Raw genomic sequence first — 22,070 nt, forward strand, 5'->3', positions numbered from 1 at the left:
GAGCCGTGTATCTAATCCTATCCTGTGTGATACTGTCTGCTGAGCTGTGTATCTAATCCTATCCTGTGTGATACTGTCTGCTGAGCTGTGTATCTAATCCTCTCCTGTGTGATACTGTGTGCTGAGCTGTGTATCTAATCCTCTCCTGTGTGATACTGTGTGCTGAGCTGTGTATCTAATCCTCTCCTGTGTGATACTGTGTGCTGAGCTGTGTATCTAATCCTCTCCTGTGTGATACTGTCTGCTGAGCTGTGTATCTAATCCTCTCCTGTGTGATACTATCTGCTGAGCCGTGTATCTAATCCTCTCCTGTGTGATACTGACTGCTGAGCCATGTATCTAATCCTCTCCTGTGTGATACTGTGTGCTGAGCTGTGTATCTAATCCTATCCTGTGTGATACTGTGTGCTGAGCCGTGTATCTAATCCTATCCTGTGATACTGTCTGCTGAGCCGTGTATCTAATCCTCTCCTGTGTGATACTGTCTGCTGAGCTGTGTATCTAATCCTCTCCTGTGTGATACTGACTGCTGAGCCGTGTATCTAATCCTCTCCTGTGTGATACTGTCTGCTGAACTATGTATCTAATCCTATCCTGTGTGATACTGTCTGCTGAGCCGTGTATCTAATCCTATCCTGTGTGATACTGTCTGCTGAGCCGTGTGTCTAATCCTCTCCTGTGTGATACTGTCTGCTGAGCTGTGTATCTAATCCTATCCTGTGTGATACTGTCTGCTGAGCTGTGTATCTAATCCTGTCCTGTGTGATACTGTCTGCTGAGCTCTGTATCTAATCCTATCCTGTGTGATACTGTCTGCTGAGCCGTGTATCTAATCCTATCCTGTGAGATACTCTCTGCTGAGCTGTGTATCTAATCCTATCCTGTGTGATACTGTCTGCTGAGCAGTGTATCTAATCCTCTCCTGTGTGATACTGTGTGCTGAGCTGTGTATCTAATCCTATCCTGTGTGATACTCTCTGCTGAGCCGTGTATCTAATCCTCTCCTGTGATACTGTCTGCTGAGCCGTGTATCTAATCCTATCCTGTGTGATACCTCAGATTGCTGTGAGATAGCCTTTCCTCTGATATCACATACTGATCACAGTGGAGAATGGAGGAAGATAGAAGAGAGGAGTCTAGAGGGAGCAGAGGGTTCTGGATGGGGAGAAGGGCCTGCCTGGGGACTTACTGGGGGTCTGGTAGGGGGCAGAGACCATTGGGGGGATTACAGAGGAATCTGGAGGGATCATAGTTCTGAGGTCGGAGGATAGACATGTGAGGAGAGAGAGGAGTCTGGAGGAGATGGACAATGGCTTGGAGCACAGCGGTGTAATGGGGACAGATGAATCTGCAGGAGGACTGAGGAGTCTGGAGGAGGATAAAGGACAAAAAGGAGCTTGAAAGGGGCAAAGGAGTCTAGAGAGGATTAAGGGATCTGGAAAGGACAAAGAGGAGTCTGGAGAGGGATAGAAGGGTCTGGAGGAGGTCAGAGGGGTCCAGAGGAGAGTGTCCAGAGAGGTCTAGAGGGAAACAGGATTCTGGAGTTTGACCGTTAGGCTTTAAGATAGAAACATGAGTCTGGACGGGGACGGATGAGTCTGATCACGGCTTTCTCCCCTCCCCCATACTGTGTATATGGCCATTTTTACAGTGACAGGTTATGATACTATCTTGCTTGTGTTTGGGGTGGGCTGCTCTCCGGATCCACAGGATGATTTCCTTCTTTTCACGTTCTAGGTAATACTAAATGTCCACAAAACTCCTGTCCTGCTGACAGAACAGCCGGTGAGTGGTGACCCCCCAGTGACCAGGTGTACATGTATTCAGGGCAAGCCGCTGCTGCCGCTCTGCAGGACGCACTAGTTGTGCACCCCTTCCCACACATCTCTGTGCTCGCCCCCTGATACCTGTAAGCTCTGGGCGCACCACATCAGGCGGCCACAAAAGTCACTGCTCAGCTTCCAAAACCTTCTTTCCTCTTGTGTTCAGGATCTTGAAGAGGTTTTTTTTCTCATTTCCAAAGCCCCTTATTGATTTTTTTTGGAACATTTTGCTTTTTTTAGTAGTTTTCCAGCATTTTTGTGGCTTCTTTTTACTAGTTATTTTCAAAAGTAAGAAAATTGCTAGTGGTTTTTGAATCCAAAATGCTAAAAAATTGTCTGGGGGTCTTTAGAGCCTGCCCATTGACTTGTAAGAACGTAGCGCCTTTAGTGGTCCCCCTGAAGAATGGTCTGGTTGCTTCTTTTAAGAGACGCTAAAAAGCCTGAAGATGTGAACGAGTCTCTAGTACTTACACATGAATATGGTCTTTGTTTTGAGCGCTAGCAATTTTTCAGGCGAGTTTTGGAGAGTATGTGCTGCAAATCTTAAAAACGGGTCATGTGAACATACCCTAAGAAGTAATGTACATGGAGGAGGCGGACGAAGTCTCCTGAGCTGCACGGTTCTTAGGGTCCAGTTGTTAGAGGATTTTCCCAGATTTATAAAGTTCACTGTCTAGAGAATTGTCCTGCAGGTTTCTGACACACTTGGTGCTTCAGTCCCCCCACTGTCAGGGTCTCTGCTTGCTGTCACTGAACAGAGATCCATCTGACACTTATTGAAGTAAATCAGATGCAGCTTTTGTATCGATCTGTCTGCGCCTTTGGAAATAACCATGTTATTGTTCACTGACTGTAAGCAGTGATCTCCTGTATTTTCCAAGGAGGAGTGGGACCTTTAAATGCAGATGTATTGATGAGGCGCATGGGGTTCCTAGTGGGGGCGCTGCGGAGGTATCAGCTCTGACACGTGATGACCCCCTCCCTACTCCGCACACCAGTCCCTCCTCTGCGCCAGCAGCTAAATGACTGGTAGATGAGTGATATTCTCTGCTTGAGGTCATTAGGTCCAGATAATCCGCAGGTTCTTATAGGCCCTAGCCCGGATAATTTGGAAATGGGGAGGAACAGAGTGATGATGACCTTGGGAGCGCTGCTCCGGAGATCTGGAAATTGATAAAGAGGATGAAGGGCGTTACATATCCTATTTTACCTCTCCTGGAATGTCAGGAGTATAGGCTGCAGGTTATATCAGTACTGGAACGTTATAAGAGGGGCTGATATCAGCCACATATGGTGTAATGTCTGGGGGTTATATCAGTACTGGAGCATTATAAGAGGGGCTGATATCAGTCACATATGGTGTAATGTCTGGAGGTTATATCAGTACTGGAACGTTATAAGAGGGGCTGATATCAGCCACATATGGTGTAATGTCTGGGGGTTATATCAGTACTGGAGCGTTATAAGAGGGGCTGATATCAGTCACATATAGTGTAATGTCTGGGGGTTATATCAGTACTGGAGCGCTATAAGAGGGGCTGATATCAGCCACATATAGTGTAATGTCTGGGGGTTATATCAGTACTGGAGCGTTATAAGAGGGGCTGATATCAGTCACATATGGTGTAATGTCTGGGGGTTATATCAGTACTGGAGCGTTATAAGAGGGGCTGATATCAGTCACATATGGTGTAATGTCTGGAGGTTATATTAGTACTGGAGCGTTATAAGAGGGGCTGATATCAGTCACATATGGTGTAATGTCTGGGGGTTATATCAGTACTGGAGCGTTATAAGAGGGGCTGATATCAGTCACATATGGTGTAATGTCTGGGGGTTATATAAGTACTGGAGCATTATAAGAGGGGCTGATATCAGTCACATATGGTGTAATGTCTGGGGGTTATATCAGTACTGGAGCGTTATAAGAGGGGCTGATATCAGTCACATATGGTGTAATGTCTGGGGGTTATATCAGTACTGGAGCGCTATAAGAGGGGCTGATATCAGCCACATATAGTGTAATGTCTGGGGGTTATATCAGTACTGGAGCGTTATAAGAGGGGCTGATATCAGTCACATATGGTGTAATGTCTGGAGGATATATCAGTACTGGAGCGTTATAAGAGGGGCTGATATCAGTCACATATAGTGTAATGTCTGGGGGTTATATCAGTACTGGAGCGTTATAAGAGGGGCTGATATCAGTCACATATGGTGTAATGTCTGGGGGTTATATCAGTACTGGAGTGTTATAAGAGGGGCTGATATCAGTCACATATGATGTAATGTCTGGAGGTTATATCAGGACTGGAGCATTATAAGAGGGGCTGATATCAGTCACATATGGTGTAATGTCTGGGGGTTATATCAGTACTGGAGCGTTATAAGAGGGGCTGATATCAGCCACATATAGTGTAATGTCTGGGGGTTATATCAGTACTGGAGCGTTATAAGAGGGGCTGATATCAGTCACATATAATGTAATGTCTGGGGGTTATATCAGTACTGGAGCGTTATAAGAGGGGCTGATATCAGCCACATATAGTGTAATGTCTGGGGGTTATATCAGTACTGGAGCGTTATAAGAGGGGCTGATATCAGCCACATATAGTGTAATGTCTGGGGGTTATATCAGTACTGGAGCATTATAAGAGGGGCTGATATCAGTCACATATGGTGTAATGTCTGGGGGTTATATCAGTACTGGAACGTTATAAGAGGGGCTGATATCAGCCACATATAGTGTAATGTCTGGGGGTTATATCAGTACTGGAACGTTATAAGAGGGGCTGATATCAGTCACATATGGTGTAATGTCTGGGGGTTATATCAGTACTGGAGCGTTATAAGAGGGGCTGATATCAGCCACATATAGTGTAATGTCTGGAGGTTATATCAGTACTGGAGCGTTATAAGAGGGGCTGATATCAGTCACATATGGTGTAATGTCTGGGGGTTATATCAGTACTGGAACGTTATAAGAGGGGCTGATATCAGCCACATATAGTGTAATGTCTGGGGGTTATATCAGTACTGGAACGTTATAAGAGGGGCTGATATCAGCCACATATAGTGTAATGTCTGGGGGTTATATCAGTACTGGAGCGTTATAAGAGGGGCTGATATCAGTCACATATGGTGTAATGTCTGGGGGTTATATCAGTACTGGAGCGTTATAAGAGGGGCTGATATCAGTCACATATGGTGTAATGTCTGGGGGTTATATCAGTACTGGAGCGTTATAAGAGGGGCTGATATCAGTCACATATGGTGTAATGTCTGGAGGTTATATTAGTACTGGAGCGTTATAAGAGGGGCTGATATCAGTCACATATGGTGTAATGTCTGGAGGTTATATTAGTACTGGAGCGTTATAAGAGGGGCTGATATCAGTCACACTCCAGCATGTATTTGATGATAACAGAGAGTAATAGAGGGTTAGCATAATCTAAGATTGAGTGCTGGAATGTAGATGACATGCAGTGAGGACCCTCTCATTTCTCAGGGTGGACCCCCAGTGCGGCTGTAGTTTACTGTAAGCGGAGTCCTGCACAGATATGACCCTTATACACCCCCCTTCCCCCCGGCTATTATCCCTCCGGACTGTGGACCCCAGAGGAGTGAACAGTCTGGTTGGATTTGATTTCTCAGATAAGGATCGGTCACTGTTATTCCTTATTGTTTTGGCGGACCGTCGGCACAAAAAAAGTTACATGTAATGTTTTTTTGCGCATCGTGTCTGCCATTTTCGACTGCGCATGCGCGGACGAAACTCCGCCCCCTCCTCCCCGGACATTACAATGGGGCAGCGGAAGCGTCGTAAGACTGCTTCCCGCTGCCCACGTCGGGCATCACTTTCACAACGCGCGTCGGCACGTAGGGCCGATGCATAGCGACGGCCCCGTGCCGACGCTAGTGTGAAAGAAGCCTGACCGATGACTGGGCAGTGCGGAGACCATCCAGGGCCCAGAGGGGTCACATAATGGGGCATGATGATGACCGTTCTTACACAGGGGCCCTGTTCTGTGTCCGCTGCTACTCGGTGACAATATATACATAGCTTGGAGGGCTCCTACCTCGTCCTCCTCAACCTATGAAAGGCTTCTGCCTCCTCCTCAGCTATGAAGGGCTTCTGCCTCCTCCTCTCCTATGAAGGGCTCCTGTCTCTTCCACCTATGAAGGGCTCCTGCCTCCTCACCTATGAAGGTCGCCTGCCTCCTCACCTATGAAGGTCTCCTACCTCCTCACCTATGGAGGGCTCCTCAACTATGGAGGGATCCTACCTCCACCTCCTGCACCTATGAAGGGCTTCTACCTCCTCCACCTATGAAGGGCACCTGCCTCCTCCGCCTACGGAGATCTTCTGCCTCCTTCTCTGCCTATGGAGGGCTTCTGTCTCCTCCTCCGCCTATGAAGGGCTCCTTCTTCCTCACCTATAGAGGGCTCCTACCTCCTCCTCACCTATGGAGGACTCCTGCCTCCTCCTCTTTCTTACCTATGGAGGGCTCCTGCCTCCTCCTCCTTCTTACCTATGGAGGGTTCCTGCCTCCTCACCTGTGGAGGGCCCCTGTCTCCTCCTCCTCACCTATGGATGGCTCCTGCCTCCTCCTCACCTGTGGAGGGCTCCTGCCTCCTCCTCCTTCTTACCTATGGAGGGCTCCTGCCTCTTCATCTATGAAGGGCTCCTGCCTCCTCCTCTTCACCTATGGAGGGCTCCTTCCTTCTCCTTCACCTAAGAAGGGCTCCTGCCTCCTCCTCACCTATGAAGGGTTCCTGTCTCCTCCTAACCTATGAAGGGCTCCTGCCCCCTCCTCCTCACCTATAGAGGGCTCCTGCCTCCTCCTCACCTATGAAGGGTTCCTGTCTCCTCCTAACCTATGAAGGGCTCCTGCCCCCTCCTCCTCACCTATAGAGGGCTCCTGCCCCCTCCTCATCTATGGAGGGCTCCTGCCCCCTCCTCCTCACCTATGGAGGGCTCCTGCCTTCTCCTTACCTATGGAGGGCTCCTGCCTCCTCCTCACTTGTGGAGGGCTCCTGCCTCCTCCTCCTCACCTTTGGAGAGCTCCTGCCTCCTCCTCCTCACCTGTGGAGAGCTCCTGCCTCCTCCTCCTTATCTATGGAGGGCTCCACCTCTTCACCTATGGAGGGCTCCTGCCTCCTCCTCACCTATGAAGGGCTCCTGCCCCCTCCTCCTCACCTATGGTGGGCTCCATCCCCTTCCTCCACACCTATGAAGGGCTCCTTCCCCCTCCTCACCAATGGAGGGCTCCTTCCTTCTCCACCTATGAAGGGCTCTTGCCTCCTCCTCCTCACCTATGAAGGGCTCCTGCCCCCCTCTCCTCACCTATGAATGGCTCCTGCCCCCTCCTCCTCACCTATGGAGGGCTCCTTCCTTCTCCTCCCACCTATGAAGGGCTCCTGCCTCCTCCTCACCTGTGGAGGGCTCCTGCTCCCTCCTCACCTATGAAGGGCTCCTGCTCCCTCCTCCTCACCTATGAAGGGCTCCTGCTCCCTCCTCACCTATGGAGGGCTCCTTCCTTCTCCACCTATGAAGGGCTCCTGCCTCCTCCTCACCTATGAAGGGCTCCTGCCCCCTCCTCCTCTGGAGGGTCCCTTCCTCCTCCACCTATGAAGGGCTCCTGCCTTCTAACCTATGGAGAGCTCCTTCCTTCTCCTCCTCATCTATGCAGGGCTCCTTCCTTCTCCTCCACCTATGAAGGGCTTGCTACAATGTATCACTTACTGAGAGTAATTCCATTTACTGACAGCATTCAGCCATCTTGAAATGGAGAGAAATAAAAGTTATAAAGCTAAATACAGGAAACATGAATCATTGAATCCAAGAAGAGGATGTCGGGAACATTTGCTTGTTCTGCACATTTGCATTGAACAGTTCCCTCATTTAGTGCACTGGAGAACCTGAGCGACAACCTCGGAAGGAGCAGCAGTGGCACAGTGGTTGTCAGCAGATGATGGCAGGCTCCAGAGCTTTATTTCTGTCTGATGTCTGATCTCTTGGCCGTCCTCCATGACTCTGCGGTCCAGGGGCGGAGGTTTCACAATGCAGATTGTGTGTGTTCACATGTGCCGGGTGATGTAGCAGAGCTCGCCCAACGCCGACTCCGGAGCAGCAGGTTCTGGACTGTACAGGACTGTTCGGTGTGCGAGGTCAGTGACTAATGTGCATGGCGAGGAGTTGTCACAATAAGGAACAGATGTGAGAAACTATTTCACTTTTGTGACATTGAAATTTAAGAGGAAACTGATAGTTTCTGCTTTCACACAGACACCGCGGACTCGGGAGACGGGTGAGTGCTGAGCCCACTGAGAGATGACCGAAACCTGAGACCTACCGCTTGTAGCAGAGATGATTGTATTATAATCACTGCGATATTTAGTATAGATAATGTGCAGTCCTATGTAACTCTCTGAGTACAGATAATGTAGTAGATGTCACCTGCAGTCCTGTGTAACACTACAGATAACACAGTGATAACTCTCTGAGTACAGATAATGTAGTAGATGTCACCTGCAGTCCTGTGTAACACTACAGATAACACAGTGATAACTCTCTGAGTACAGATAATGTAGTAGATGTCACCTGCAGTCCTGTGTAACACTACAGATAACACAGTGATAACTCTCTGAGTACAGATAATGTAGTAGATGTCACCTGCAGTCCTGTGTACTAGAAGCGATGGCCGGGGGACCACCACGGTGCAGGAAGACTACTGTACACAAGATGAGGTGCAAACAACAAAGGGTAGATTTATTGGAAGCCAAGGGATGAAGTGAATGAGGAAGATGCAAACAGGGGTATACAATGGCAACAGACAATTTACAAGAGTTATAAACGTTATCTTTCCCGTAAAATAACACGGTGCTCCAACTATTACAGACTCAAAATATGTCTAACAAGCAAATGTAAACAATAACCAAGTGATGATGCTACTCTACATATAACCTCCCTGGCCTTTACTAAGCAGGCCACAAGGCTCCCGTGTACTGACTATTGAAGCCTACACTGGGCCCTAACAGGTGCACCAAACAGGAACAGACTCACGGTGATGTTGGAGAATCAGATCCAGTCCCAGGGGGGGCCCCAAGCAGTCTGATACGGTGGTGCGCACGGCTTTCTGTCAGCTCTGTGAAGAAAGGTCTTCTCCTTGCTTCTGGATCCTAGGGATGCTCCTGGAAACTGTAAATCCCTTGCTCTGTATCTTCGTGGCTCTCTTGCAGCTATATCAGGACACAGTTCTTCTCTCTTTCACCTATCGGCACAAAAAGTCCTGTCTGCTGCAGCCTCAGCTCACACACGCTGCTCCAGCTCCACACCTGCACTCTGCCAGACTAGTTCATCAAACCGACTATTGCAGGGGAGAAGCAGAACATTCCATCACGCCACACAAGGGGGTGCAGCCTCTTAAAGTGACAGCGTGTTCCTTACTGTCCATAACAGCAACTCCCTCTTACATAACACAGTGATAACTCTGAGTACAGATAATGTAGTAGATGTCACCTGCAGTCCTGTGTAACACCACAGATAACACAGTGATAACTCTCTGATTACAGATAGTGTAGTAGATGTTACCTGCAGTCCTATGTAACACCACAGATAACAGTGATAACTCTCTGAATACGGATAATGTAGTAGATGTGAGCTGCAGTCCTATGTAACACCACGGATAACACAGTGATAACTCCCTGAGTACAGATAATGTAGTAGATGTCACCTGCTGTCCTGTGTGACACCACCAATAACACAGTGATAACTCTAAGTGCAGATAATGTAGTAGATGTCCCCTGCAGTCCTATGTAACACCACAGATAACACACTGATAACACTAAGTGCAGATAATGTAGTAGATGTCACCTGCAGTCCTGTGTGACACCACCAATAACACAATGATAACTAAGTACAGATAATGTAGTAGATGTCACCTGCAGTCCTATGTAACATCACCAATAACAGTGATAACTCTCTGAGTACAGCTAGTGTAGCAGATGTCACCTTCAGTCCTATGTAACACCACAAATAACACAGTGATAACTCTCTGAATACAGATAATGCAGTAGATGTCACCGGCAGTCATATGTAACACCACATATTACACAGTGATAACTCTCTGAATACAGATAATGCAGTAGATGTCACCGGCAGTCCTATGTAACACCACAAATAACAAAGTGATAACTCTCTGAATACAGACAATGCAGTAGATGTCACCGGCAGTCCTATGTAACACCACATATTACACAGTGAATACACAAGGCCTGCCAATGAAATTAGACAAACCACCAGAATGTATAGTTCAAAATTAGACAACCTTTATTATTACAAAGATAAAACCCAATATTGGTTCAATACCAAAAATATAAAAATGCCTCCGATCGTAATGAACAGGGCTCAAGCGAACCCCCACATAATGCCTAATAAATTAACACACAAATAGTATATGTCATAATGGCTATGGAAAATTATTGTCAAGGAGATAAGCCTATAACCATGAAACATATAAATAAGAAAGTACCACATATATCAATCATTAGATAGAATATGCTTAGGCTTACTACATTGTTACACTTGTAACTATACTAGAATGCCAAATAGAGATGACCGCAGTAAAATGATGATCAAGCGTTATTGTGGCTACTACTATTAATCTCCTGATAAATTTACCAAAGTGGAGGTTGCACGAGACCTGCTGAATCCCCAACGCGCGTTTCAAACGAATTCTTCTTCCGGGGGTATGTGGTGAGGAGGGAGAGGGACGTCTATTTAAATACAAAGCGGCCAATCCAAAGCGCGCATATAAGCGCTGTAATTAACGCCCATTGTGACATCACAGGTCCATATGGGGCCGTTACCAAGATACGTAACAACGCTGTCCTAATGTAGAAAGTGCGCAATAGCGGAAGTGCCCACTTGTAAAATAAAATACCGCAGTGAGAGCCGTAATAAGGTATAAATTTAAATATATTAAGGGACAGCATCCCAGCAGTATGGCCATTGAGGCGCTGATTAATATATGTAAATACGGGAACACGACGGCGCATGCGCTGTCGGACTCATATGCCACGGGGATCCACCCCCCCCCGACAGTAATAACAATTAACGCCCATTGTGATGTCACCGGCAGTCCTATGTAACACCACATATTACACAGTGATAACTCTCTGAATATAGATAATGTAGTAGATGTCACCTGCAGTCCTATGTAACACCACAGATAACAAAGTGATAACTCTCTGAATACAGATAATGCAGTAGATGTCACCTGCAGTCCCGTGTAAAACCTCCGATAACACAATGATAACTCTGAGTACAGATAATGTAGTAGATGTCACATGCAGTCCTATGTAACACCACAGATAGCACAATAACTGAGTACAGATAATGTAGTAGATGTCACCTGTAGTCCTATGTAACACCACAGATCACACAGTGATAACTCCCTGCATACAGATAATGTAGTAGATGTCACCTGCAGTCCTATGTAAGTCAACAGAAATCTCCGTGAGTGCAGATCGGACTTGTAGAATTTACAGTCTCCTTGATCACATAGCATAGCATGTTCACACCATGATGGCTGTAGCAAGCCCAGGTGGGCTAGGGTTAAATCCTACCTCTACAGATTGCGATTAGATGCACCTGGTTAGTTTTGACTAAGAATCAGGGCCCGTGTTCACCTGGGAGCTCTCAGTCTGTTGGGGATGTTGAGCAGAGTGGAGTGTAGCTGGGAGAGACAAACCAAGGTCTCTCTCTGAATGGAGACTGCATGGGTCAGCTAGGAAAGCTGAGCAGTCTGTGTGTGGGAGTAATGTGTGGAAGCTGCAGCTTGTTCAGTGTGAACTGTTCCTTGAGTTGAACACTTTTGTTTGGCGCTGGAGCTGCTGGCCTTCCCCCCGCATCACGCATTCAACTTATCGGCATCATAGACGCCGATACAGTGGAAACCAGTGATGGAGGAGAGAGCGTCGCCTGACGCTCCCTCTCCCATCATTCCTACTCTACTTGTGACTTAGTGGGTGCACAATGATGTCACATCATCATGCGCCATGCTGTGCTAGCAGTGGAGCCGATGAGACCGGAGAAGAGCCTGCAGCAGCGCAGGAAAGGAAAGGAGACGTGAGTATTGTATATGCGTACTGTGTGTGTGTGTGTGTGTGTATGTGTGGGCTGCATTATACCATGTGTGCGGGCTGCATTATACTGTGAGTGGGGCACTGCATTATACTATGTGTAGGGGCTGTGTTAAATATACTTATTTCGTATATTTATTTAATCAAGACTCTTTTCCAGATGCCTCATAAAAAATGTAGTGGTTTATTGGATTGTTCACCAAAAACATCATTACAGCAAAACATAAAACAGGTGAAATAGTTACAAAGAGATTGTCCATTTGCCCATATCAAAGTTTGTTCCCCATCTTTCCTGAGATCCTGAATGGTAAATGGTGTCTGTCTCTGTCATAGAATATGGTAGAAGTCATCATTGTAAATTCACATACCAGCTGTTCATTCTGTCTGGAGTCTGAAACCTGTAGAGAGTGAAGGAGAAGGCCCAAATGACCGCCCCCCTCCTAAGAGTCGTGATTATATATGTTCCATAAAGCATGTGTTCTCTCTATATGGTGTTAACTTTTACTCTGAGCTAAATATACAGGAATAGCATTTGTAATGTCAGCGAAACCTTCCACGAGGCTCAGTACAGAATTGAGTCAATAATCAATAATTAATATTTAACAGGCTGCATTATACTGTGAGTAGGGGAGCTGCATTATGCTATGTGTGTGGGGGGCTGCATTCTATGTGTGTGGGGCTGCATTATACTGTGTGGGAGGGGCTGCACTATACTCTGTGTGGGGGGCTGCACTATACTGTGTGTGTCTGCACTATACTTTGTGTGTGTGTCTGCATTATAGTGTGTGTAGAGGGGCTGCATTATACCCTGAGGGGTTGTATTATAATGTGTGTGTGGGGGGGCAGCTGTATACTGTGTGAGGGAGCTGCATTATACTCTAAGGGGGCTGCATTATACTGTGTGCCTGCACTATACTGTGTGTACAGTATGTCTACCTGCATTATACTGTGTGTGTGCTTCTGCACTATACTGGGTGTTTTTGCCTGCATTATAGTGTGTGTGTGTGTGTGTGTGTAGGGGGGTTGCAGTATACTCTTAGGGGGTGCTGCATTAAAATATGTGTGTGGGGGCTGCATTATACTGTGTGGGAGGGGCTGCACTATACTGTGTGTGGGGGGCTGCATTATACTGTGTGTGGGGGCTGCATTATACTGTGTGGGGGCTGCACTATTTTGTGTGTGTGTCTGCACTATATTGTGTGTGTCTGCATTATAGTGTGTGTGTAGGGGGCTGCAGTATACTCTGACGGGGCTGCATTATACCCTGAGGGGGCTGCATTATACCCTGAGGGGGATGTATTCTACTTTGTGTGTGGGGGGAGCTGCAGTATACGAGGGGGGCTGCAGTATACTGTATGAGGGAGCTGCCTTATACCCTGAGGGGACTGCATTATACTCTGAGGGGTATGCATTATACTGTGTGTGTCTGCACTATACTGTGTGTGTGTCTTCCTACATTATAGTGTGTTTGTGTGTGTGCCTGCACTATACTGTGTTTGTGTCTGCATTATAGTGTGTGTGTGTAGGGGGGCTGCAGTATACTCTGTGGGTGCTGCATTATACCCTGAGGTGCCTGCATTATACCCTGAGGGGGCTGCATTATACCCTGAGGGGGCTGCATCATACCCTGAGAGTGCTGCATTATACTCTGAGGGGGCTGCATTATTCTCTATAAAGGACAATGGAGAGTGCATTATACTGTATGGAACCTGCATTATACTGTATTGAGGACTATCTGTCCCCATCAGTCTTCCTCAGCCGGTGTAAAGAAACTCGGGAACAAGCGTAGAACGACTTCAATGTTGTCGATCACGCTCGTTTAGCGGCCTGAGATCAGTGAAGGTAAATACAACCAAAATGTTTCTATGTGATGGTGCAATATGTGAGCATTTGGAGCCCCACTTTGTCTAACACCGGCCCTGTCCTAGAAGGTTATAGTCTCGATGCAGCAGAATCTTCTATTTCTTGGAAATAGCTCTGTGGAATTGTGGAAAAATCCACTCTCACTGACCAGAGTGACAGCAGGAGATCACAAACCAGGTGGGAGAAAAAGTGACAAAAACAGGAGATCTGCAGTGGACAATATTTGTAGGACAGTTGGAATCCCAACCAAGACAACCACAATACAAGAAACTGGTAACACTGAAGGACCTGTAAGAAAACAACTTCAGGATGAAGGACCTGGTGACGGACCTGACCATGAGGAATAAAGTGATCCGCTGTTGGAGATGACATGGAGATTTCAGAAGTGGCGGTCAAGGATTCCGGTGTTTGCGGAATATCACAAACCGCTATTTCATCTTTGATTTGTTTCTTCTTAGAAGGCCTCCACCAAAGCCCCTTTTTCCATGACATGTATGGAGAATATTTATTGCTCGACCATGGAATCGACAGGTGCACCAGGCAGACGAGAGGGAGAGAGGCATCATTTCACTCCCAAAATGATTGCGCTTAAGCTAGAGCTTCAAACCATGGTGGTGATTCTTGCTTGTCATCCTATGAGTCCATAAAGGTCAACAGGCAGCGAGTGGACAATGCAGATTTGGAAATCACAACTTGCTGATGATCCATTTAGGATCAATCTATAACATAAGGAAAGCACTATCTCCCTGAGGTCCTATCATACGTTTGTGACCCACTCCATAGTGACCACCCCCATAAGCGTTTTCCTCTGTGCCAATTGCTATGACTATGCTGTATGTGGATGACAGATCGGAGTAATTCGAGCAGATTAGCTCACTATATAATTATCATTTATCAGCAGCTGCCACCACGTACAATGTCGTGTTTATGGGAACACAAGCAACAGTGACAGAGTCTGCACCGATACTGATAGGCCCAGAAAGCTATTACAACTATACATTGTAAGGAGGCTAATGGCCGTGCAATCAATGGGAGGTATGTGTCGCAGAGATGGCTGCTCCCTGCGATGCAACCCGGAGTATTTTGCTTTAGTGCATGTAAGCAATAAGATGTCGTTTAGTGCACCTGGGTCCGGGTTGCGGGTAGCTATGAGACATGGGCGGGTCTGGCTACCCACATACCTCACCTGTGGGTGTGGTTACAGCCTACAAAATGGAGGCTGTGTTTTGGCATATGGTCTGTGTCTGAGGAGGGAATAGCCCTCCTGTGTGTGTGGCTCCAGAGCAAGCCTGCGTACTGGACATTGCCCAATATGTGTGTCCACAGGCCTGAGGGAGCAGAACCCGACTAGGGCATTTTTGTGTTGTTTTTCCTGCTCTAAAGGACATTTACCTTTTTGTTGTTGCTCAGGGGTTTATGGAGCAAATAAACCTGCACAGACTTTTTTAAAGAAATGTGCCATACTGTGCTAACATAATTGTACCATGGTGACCAGAAAAAACTGCCATAGTGTGCTAACATAATTGTACCATATTGACCACATAACACTGCCATACTGTGCTAACATAATAAATTGTTGCCCTAAGCTGTTCTCATACTTGTTCCACACAGTGTTTAAATATCCCCGTCATACCATGCATTTAGCACATAATACTGTCATATGGTGTTCATCTAATTGCTTTAGGCCGGTTTCTCCCTTAAGTGTAGTTCCTCCCTTAAGCTCCACACGTCTAAACGCCGCATGCAGAAGCATCCGCATACAACGCATGTCCATGCGTACCCAATGTTAAAGATAGGTACGCAGGACGCATGCGGAAGTAGGCGGAGCTTAAGGGAGGAACTACGCAGCCATATGCAGACCAGCCACATGTAAGTGTGAACTTAGCCTTACACAGTGCCTTACGCTGCATACGTCATATGACGAGCTGTCTTGTCTGTGCGGTCACTATATGATAAGTGCTGACTATCTTTATTTTATTATAGAAATTTGGAGGAAACCTGGAGAAATCTCAAGTGACCCAACACCAGACAATGCAGGGGATTTATAGGGCGCCAAAGTAATGTCACAAATAAACCGCCATCCATAGATGTTTGACTATGAGCGGAGACATCACCGACTGCTATCACTATTATGATGTTTCCCAGTTCTGCAGCCGCCAACCTCAGCTGCACCCCGGACCACAATCTGGATCAGTACCTATTCCCCATCACTTACATCATGGTGTTCGTACTGAGTGTCCCGGCCAACATCATCTCCATGTACATCTCCTACCAGCAGGTGATGAAGAAGAACGAGCTGGGCATCTACCTGTTCAACCTGTCCTGCGCCGACCTCTTCTACGCTCTCACCTTCCCCCTGTGGATCGACTTCAGTCTCAATCACAACAGCTGGCAGTTTTCAGAATGGTTGTGCTCCTGGAGTGCCTATAGTCAGCACACTAACCTATACTGTAGCGCAGGCTTCCTGACCTGTATATCCATGGACCGATACCTGGCCGTGGTGTATCCCTTGTATTTTCAGCATCTCAGGACGAGGAAAATAGCGATCTGTATCAGCCTGGGCGTGTGGACGATGCAGAGCGCATCCAACATCATCATCCTGGTGAAAAGCGAGACGATCAACAATTCCGAAGACACCTTGTGCTACGACACCTTCCCCATTGTGCCGTGGCAATCATATTTCAGCATTTTTAATGTCATCATCGGCCATTTCCTTCCACTGCTGATCATGATCTTCTGCTACTATAGGATCTACGTGGCAGTGCAGAAGAACCAGGCCACGGTGGACACAGACAAGCAGAAGATCAAGCAGCTGCTGCTCAGCATCGTGGTCATGTTCACCGTCAGCTTCACCCCCTACCACGTGGTGCTCTTCATACGCAGCATATGGGAGCCGGGCAACTGCGACTTTGCCAAGGCAATATTCATCCCTTACAAAGTGACCATCGCATTATCGAGTATCAACTGCCTGGCCGATCCCCTGCTCTACTGCTTCATGAGCGAGGCCGGGAGGGCCGACGCAAGGACCATAATGCAATGCTGCCAAGCCAAGACCCCGTCTGCGCCCAGCTCCGAGCTGCAGACGTTCACCGCATCTGAGAGGTTGAAGAGGAGCAAAGAGTTTTATGTCACAAAAGTCTAGAAAAATCGTATTTAATGCCACGTAATAGTTTTGTAATAAACCTGTAGCATGTCGACACTTGTAGTAACAGAATCTGAGTACTGATAGTGACAAATCAGGTCTGATCACATCTGCAGAGGAGGCATCTCAGGAAAAAAAAAGCCAACATAGCACAGCACAGCTATAAGAGCAACCATTCCAGTCACTGGGGTCCACAGAGCGCAGACCGTATCCCGCATATCAAGGGTTAACAAGGGGCGTTCTACTCCCATAACAAGCAGCCATTGTACACAGCAATATCTCCTGGGTGTCAAAGCAGAAAAGGCACAAAAGGATGGAATAAGGATAAGTCATGTACAGTGTATGGAATAGAGTGACAACACCAGCAGAATATTTAGTGCAGCTCTGGGGTATAATACAGGATGTAACTCAGGATCAGTAATGTAATGTATGTACACAGTGACTACACCAGCAGAATAGTGAGTGCAGCTCTGGAGTATAATACAGGATGTAACTCAGGATCAGTAATGTAATGTATGTACACAGTGACAGCACCAGCAGAATAGTGAGTGCAGCTCTGGAGTATAATACAGGATGTAACTCATGATCAGTAATGTAATGTATGTACACAGTGACAGCACCAGCAGAATAGTGAGTGCAGCTCTGGAGTATAATACAGGATGTAACTCATGATCAGTAATGTAATGTATGTACACAGTGACAGCACCAGCAGAATAGTGAGTGCAGCTCTGGAGTATAATACAGGAGGTAACTCCGGATCAGTACAGGATAAGTAATGTATGTACACAGTGACTGAACCAGCAGAATAGTGAGTGCAGCTCTGGAGTATAACACAGGATGTAACTCAGGATCAGTAATGTATGTACACAGTGACAGCACCAGCAGAATAGTGAGTGCAGCTCTGGAGTATAATACAGGAGGTAACTCCGGATCAGTACAGGATAAGTAATGTAATGTATGTACACAGTGACTGAACCAGCAGATTAGTGAGTGCAGCTCTGGAGTATAATACAGGATGTAATTCAGGATCAGTACAGGATAAATAATGTAATGTATGTACACCGTGACTGCACCAGCAGAATAGTGAGTGCAGCTCTGGAGTATAATACAGGATGTAACTCAGGATCAGTAATGTAATGTATGTACACAGTGACTGCACCAGCAGAATAGTGAGTGCAGCTCTGGGGTATAATACAGGATGTATCTCAGGATCAGTAATGTATGTACACAGTGACTGCACCAGCAGAATAGTGAGTGCAGCTCTGGGGTATAATACAGGATGTAACTCAGGATCAGTAATGTAATGTATGTACACAGTGACTGCACCAGCAGAATAGTGAGTGCAGCTCTGGAGTATAATACAGGATTTAACTCAGGATCAGCACACGATCAGTATTGTAGTGTATATACAGTGACTGCACCAGCAGAAAAGTGAGTGTGGCAGTGATATACTATATATGTAGGGCACGCTTCCAGTATGCTTGTGGTAGAGTTGCATGAACCAATAGCCGGTCACCAGGTCCATTCCCAGCTCACAGAGCTGTAAGTACAAAACTTCTTTTTATCATGTTGTAATATTAGAGACTTTGACATTTGTAATTCTGCTTTCAGATGATTCACAAACCACAAACAGAGAAGGAAATGACAAAAACATCAGTGAGGAGGAGCAGTGTGTAGAAAGCAGTCGAGCCGCAGGCGGTGGTCACTCAGCAGTTCTGTCTGTAAACTTCTCACACGTTACCAATCGGATTGAAGACTGGTTTTGAGCAGCATCTCAGCCATGCGGTGAGGGCTGCATGCGCTGGCGGACACAGGCAAAGGCCCCTGTGTAAGAATAGTATATGGGCCCTTAGCTCCTGATAATGCACAATCTCACCTACCATGGAGATAGAAGTGGCCCCGTTGCCGCTAGTGCCCATGCAAAGTGCAGGTGCGCAAGTTGCACTAATGTTGTGTCCTAACATCCAACAGGAGTGAAAAATGGAGTGTTGTCTGGGGGATAAAAATTGTCAGCGGTCGTATCACTGTTACGGCCGTGTTCACGTGTTTTAAATTTGCTATTGACATTTATAAAATCTCATCCGCTGCTGACGTCTCGCTCCCAGCAGAGTTTCCATGTCGGCCTCTGATTCACTGGGACAGTCACATGATTCTGGGGCTGCGAGACCCCAAAACCGTAGTGGAAACCTGCTGGGAGCTGAGAAATTGGTAACAGAGGTGAATATTAATATCTTTTTTATTTATTTTTTTTAATTTAATTTAGGATTTTCAGATTTTGCTCTGGAATATCAGCTGAAAAATTAGGAAAAACAGGATTTGTGGATTTTTCCTGCTTCACTGGATTCACCAGAGAAGAGCGTCATTGTAGGAAAAGATGATTCAAGAGATCAGCATCACAAATAAATAATAATTTCGCCTGACGCTCATTCTTTTAAATGTAGATTTGTGTTGCAATTGATTCCATAATGTGTGGAGATCGGGGGATACCCCAATGCAGGCCCATAATCACCCAGGGCCAGGTGACTACTCGTTCAGGTATTTCGGGCCTTCACTTCAGTCTTGAACCCCTCCACAGCTTCATCTTTGTGTGAAGAGTATTTATCAGATCAGTCTCCGAGTTGAACTGGCGAATGTTCGGGAAGCAGAGCTTACACTTAGGACGCGGTCAGACAGCCATATATTGTACCGAGATCAGAGCGCAGTGCACGGACTGGACAATGGCTCTCCTGGCCCAAACTTGACAGCTGCATAGACAAGAAGGTGTCACGCTTGGGTCGAGAGAGCCGCCAGCCAGTCAGTGCATTGCGGTGCAATGAACAGGCGGGTGTTCGGGAAGCTGAGTTTACACTTAGTACGCAGTCAGATGGCCATATAAATCGGACCAAGATCGGAGCGCAGTGCACGGACTGGCTGGCGGCTCTCCTGACCCAAGCGTGACACCTCTCCTGACCCAAACTTGACAGCTGCATAGAAATATAAGTTGTCACGCTTGGGTCGTGAGAGCCATGAGCCATTTGGTGCATTGCGGTCCAAGAAACATGCATATGTTTGTGAATCAGACGGCTGTAGAAATTGGAGCGCAGTGCATGGATTGGCCAGCAGCTCTCCTGGCCCGAACTTGACAGGTGCATAGACAAGTAAGTATCACGCTTGGGTCGGGAGAGCCATCAGCCAGTCGATGCATTGCGGTACAATGAACAGGCAGGTGTTCGGAAAGCTGAGCTTACACTTATTTCGCAGTCAGACGGCCGTATAAATCGGACCGAGATGGGAGCGCAGTGAACGGACTGGCCGGCGGTTCTCCTGGCCCTAACTTGACAGCTGCATCAACAAGAAGGTGTCACCCTTGGGTTGGGAGAGCCACCAGCCAGTCAGTGCATTGCAGTCCAATCTACGTCCGATTTACTCGGCTATCTGACTGCGCCCGTACTTTCAGTATTCACATGGCCACTGATACCCAGATGAAATAAAGCCTCTTTTTACAGCATTTGTTCCCATTCTCTTAAATTCGGACTTTCTGAATGTAAGAATTGCTTATGAATGATACAACCCCATTGGGGGGTCACATAAATAAACATTTGAGAGCATGTGTTCATGGAGGAGGCTTGTGACAGATCGCACAAGGGAAGTGGTGTGTCAACTTCACTCACCTCTGGGGAGGGGAGAGAAGGACCCAGCAGGGATCGGCACTCTGGCACTATCACTTACCCCAGGTCAGTCAGGGAACTGCACCGAGGTCAAATAATCGCTGGAGAGGCTTCCCTTAGTTATTGAGGTGCTCCCAATGAGGGGGGATATATATCACCAATCCAGGCTGGCGATATATATAAACCTCCCGGCCATCACTGTCAGAGTTCCTCGCTTAGGCCAGTTTCACACGACAGTGCCTCCGGTATGCGTACTGACTGTTTTCTCAAGACACTGACACAAATGAATGGATCTATGCTGATGTCAGCGTGTTTTGACTGATCGTGTATCCATGTGCAAAACACGCAGACATGTCCGTTTTTTACCCGGACACAAGGTCCACCAACATTCCGCACATGTAGAACAATGTACACTGTCCTCTGTGTGCATGGACAGCTGCGGGGGAAGCAGCACTACTGTAAGCCGCTGTTCCCCTGCGTGTGGTGCTGAACCTGGCTTTCATCCATTGTCCCCTGCTCGGCCGGTGAGCAGCGGACAATGAATGAAAGACAAAAATGACGTGGGGTCCCCCCTATCTTTTACAACCAACCCTGCAAAACTCACAGGTACGGGCTGCTATTCTCAGGCTCGTAAGGGGCCATGGATATGGCCCCCCCCCCAGCCTAAAAAAAGCAGCCCGCAGCTGCCCAGAAAAGGCGCATCTATTAGATGCACCAATTCTGGAGCTTTGCATGGTTCTTCCCACTTGCCCTGTAGAGGTGGCAAGTGGGGTAATGAGTGGTTGATGTCACCTTCCTATTGTAAGGTGACATTAAGTCGGCTTAGTAATGGAGAGGTGTCAATAAGACACCTATCCATTACTAATCCTATAGTTAAAGGGTTAATCAAACACACCACACAGAAAGAAGTCTTTTAATGAAATAAAACAATATACACAATTTTCCATCTGTATTAGTGTGCCATTCCAAGCAAAGCCCTTGATCTCCTGGAAAAGATATAAAAATAATAAACCAACAACATACCATACCAGTCCCACGCAGTAATCCACATCTAGGGGAATGTACAGTTTACAACTGGGAGTGCTGCTAATGCAACCGCTCCTGGCTGTAAACTACTGGTGAATGAATGAAATGCTGGGAAAGGAGCTTTGGTGAATAGCGGTGATGTCTCCGAAGCTGCGCTCCCTGGCGGCCTGAACTAAACTGAACTCTTCAGTGTGGGAAAATGCCAGCTGAAAAAAGCGGGCTGTGAGTTTTGCCGGGTTGGTTGTAAAATATAAGGGGGACCCCATGTCGTTTTTTCTTTCATTCATTCTCCCCTGCTCGACTGGCGAGCAGGGGAGAACGGATGACAGCCAGCTTCAGCACCACATGCAGGGGAACAGCGCTTACTATAGCATTGCTTCCCGGCAGCTGTCCGTGTGGTCCTGATGCAGCACACGGGCAGCA

At 47.1% G+C, this 22,070-nt stretch overlaps 1 protein-coding gene across 4 annotated transcripts; it reads left to right on the forward strand.

Annotated features, from left to right (window-relative positions):
- The first annotated feature begins 7,744 nt into the window (after window positions 1-7,744).
- LOC143780714 (G-protein coupled receptor 65-like) lies at window positions 7,745-20,645 on the forward strand. Of its 4 annotated transcripts, none has more exons than XR_013216513.1 (2): window positions 7,745-8,134; window positions 18,586-20,645. XR_013216513.1 is itself a non-coding variant. In XM_077267571.1 (2 exons), the coding sequence occupies exon 2, from the start codon at window positions 15,964-15,966 to the stop codon at window positions 16,972-16,974; it is 1,011 nt and encodes a 336-aa protein (XP_077123686.1). In that variant the 5' UTR covers window positions 7,745-8,134; window positions 15,816-15,963; the 3' UTR covers window positions 16,975-17,974. The 4 variants fall into 4 exon arrangements, 3 of the variants coding, with proteins under 3 accessions (XP_077123686.1, XP_077123685.1, XP_077123687.1); XM_077267571.1 differs by lacking the exon at window positions 18,586-20,645 and adding an exon at window positions 15,816-17,974; XM_077267570.1 differs by lacking the exon at window positions 18,586-20,645 and adding an exon at window positions 15,816-17,974 and having other exon boundaries at window positions 7,745-7,994.
- Window positions 20,646-22,070: the final 1,425 nt, after the last annotated feature.

This window comes from Ranitomeya variabilis, chromosome 1, assembly GCF_051348905.1.
Source record: "Ranitomeya variabilis isolate aRanVar5 chromosome 1, aRanVar5.hap1, whole genome shotgun sequence".
NCBI lineage: Eukaryota > Metazoa > Chordata > Amphibia > Anura > Dendrobatidae > Ranitomeya > Ranitomeya variabilis.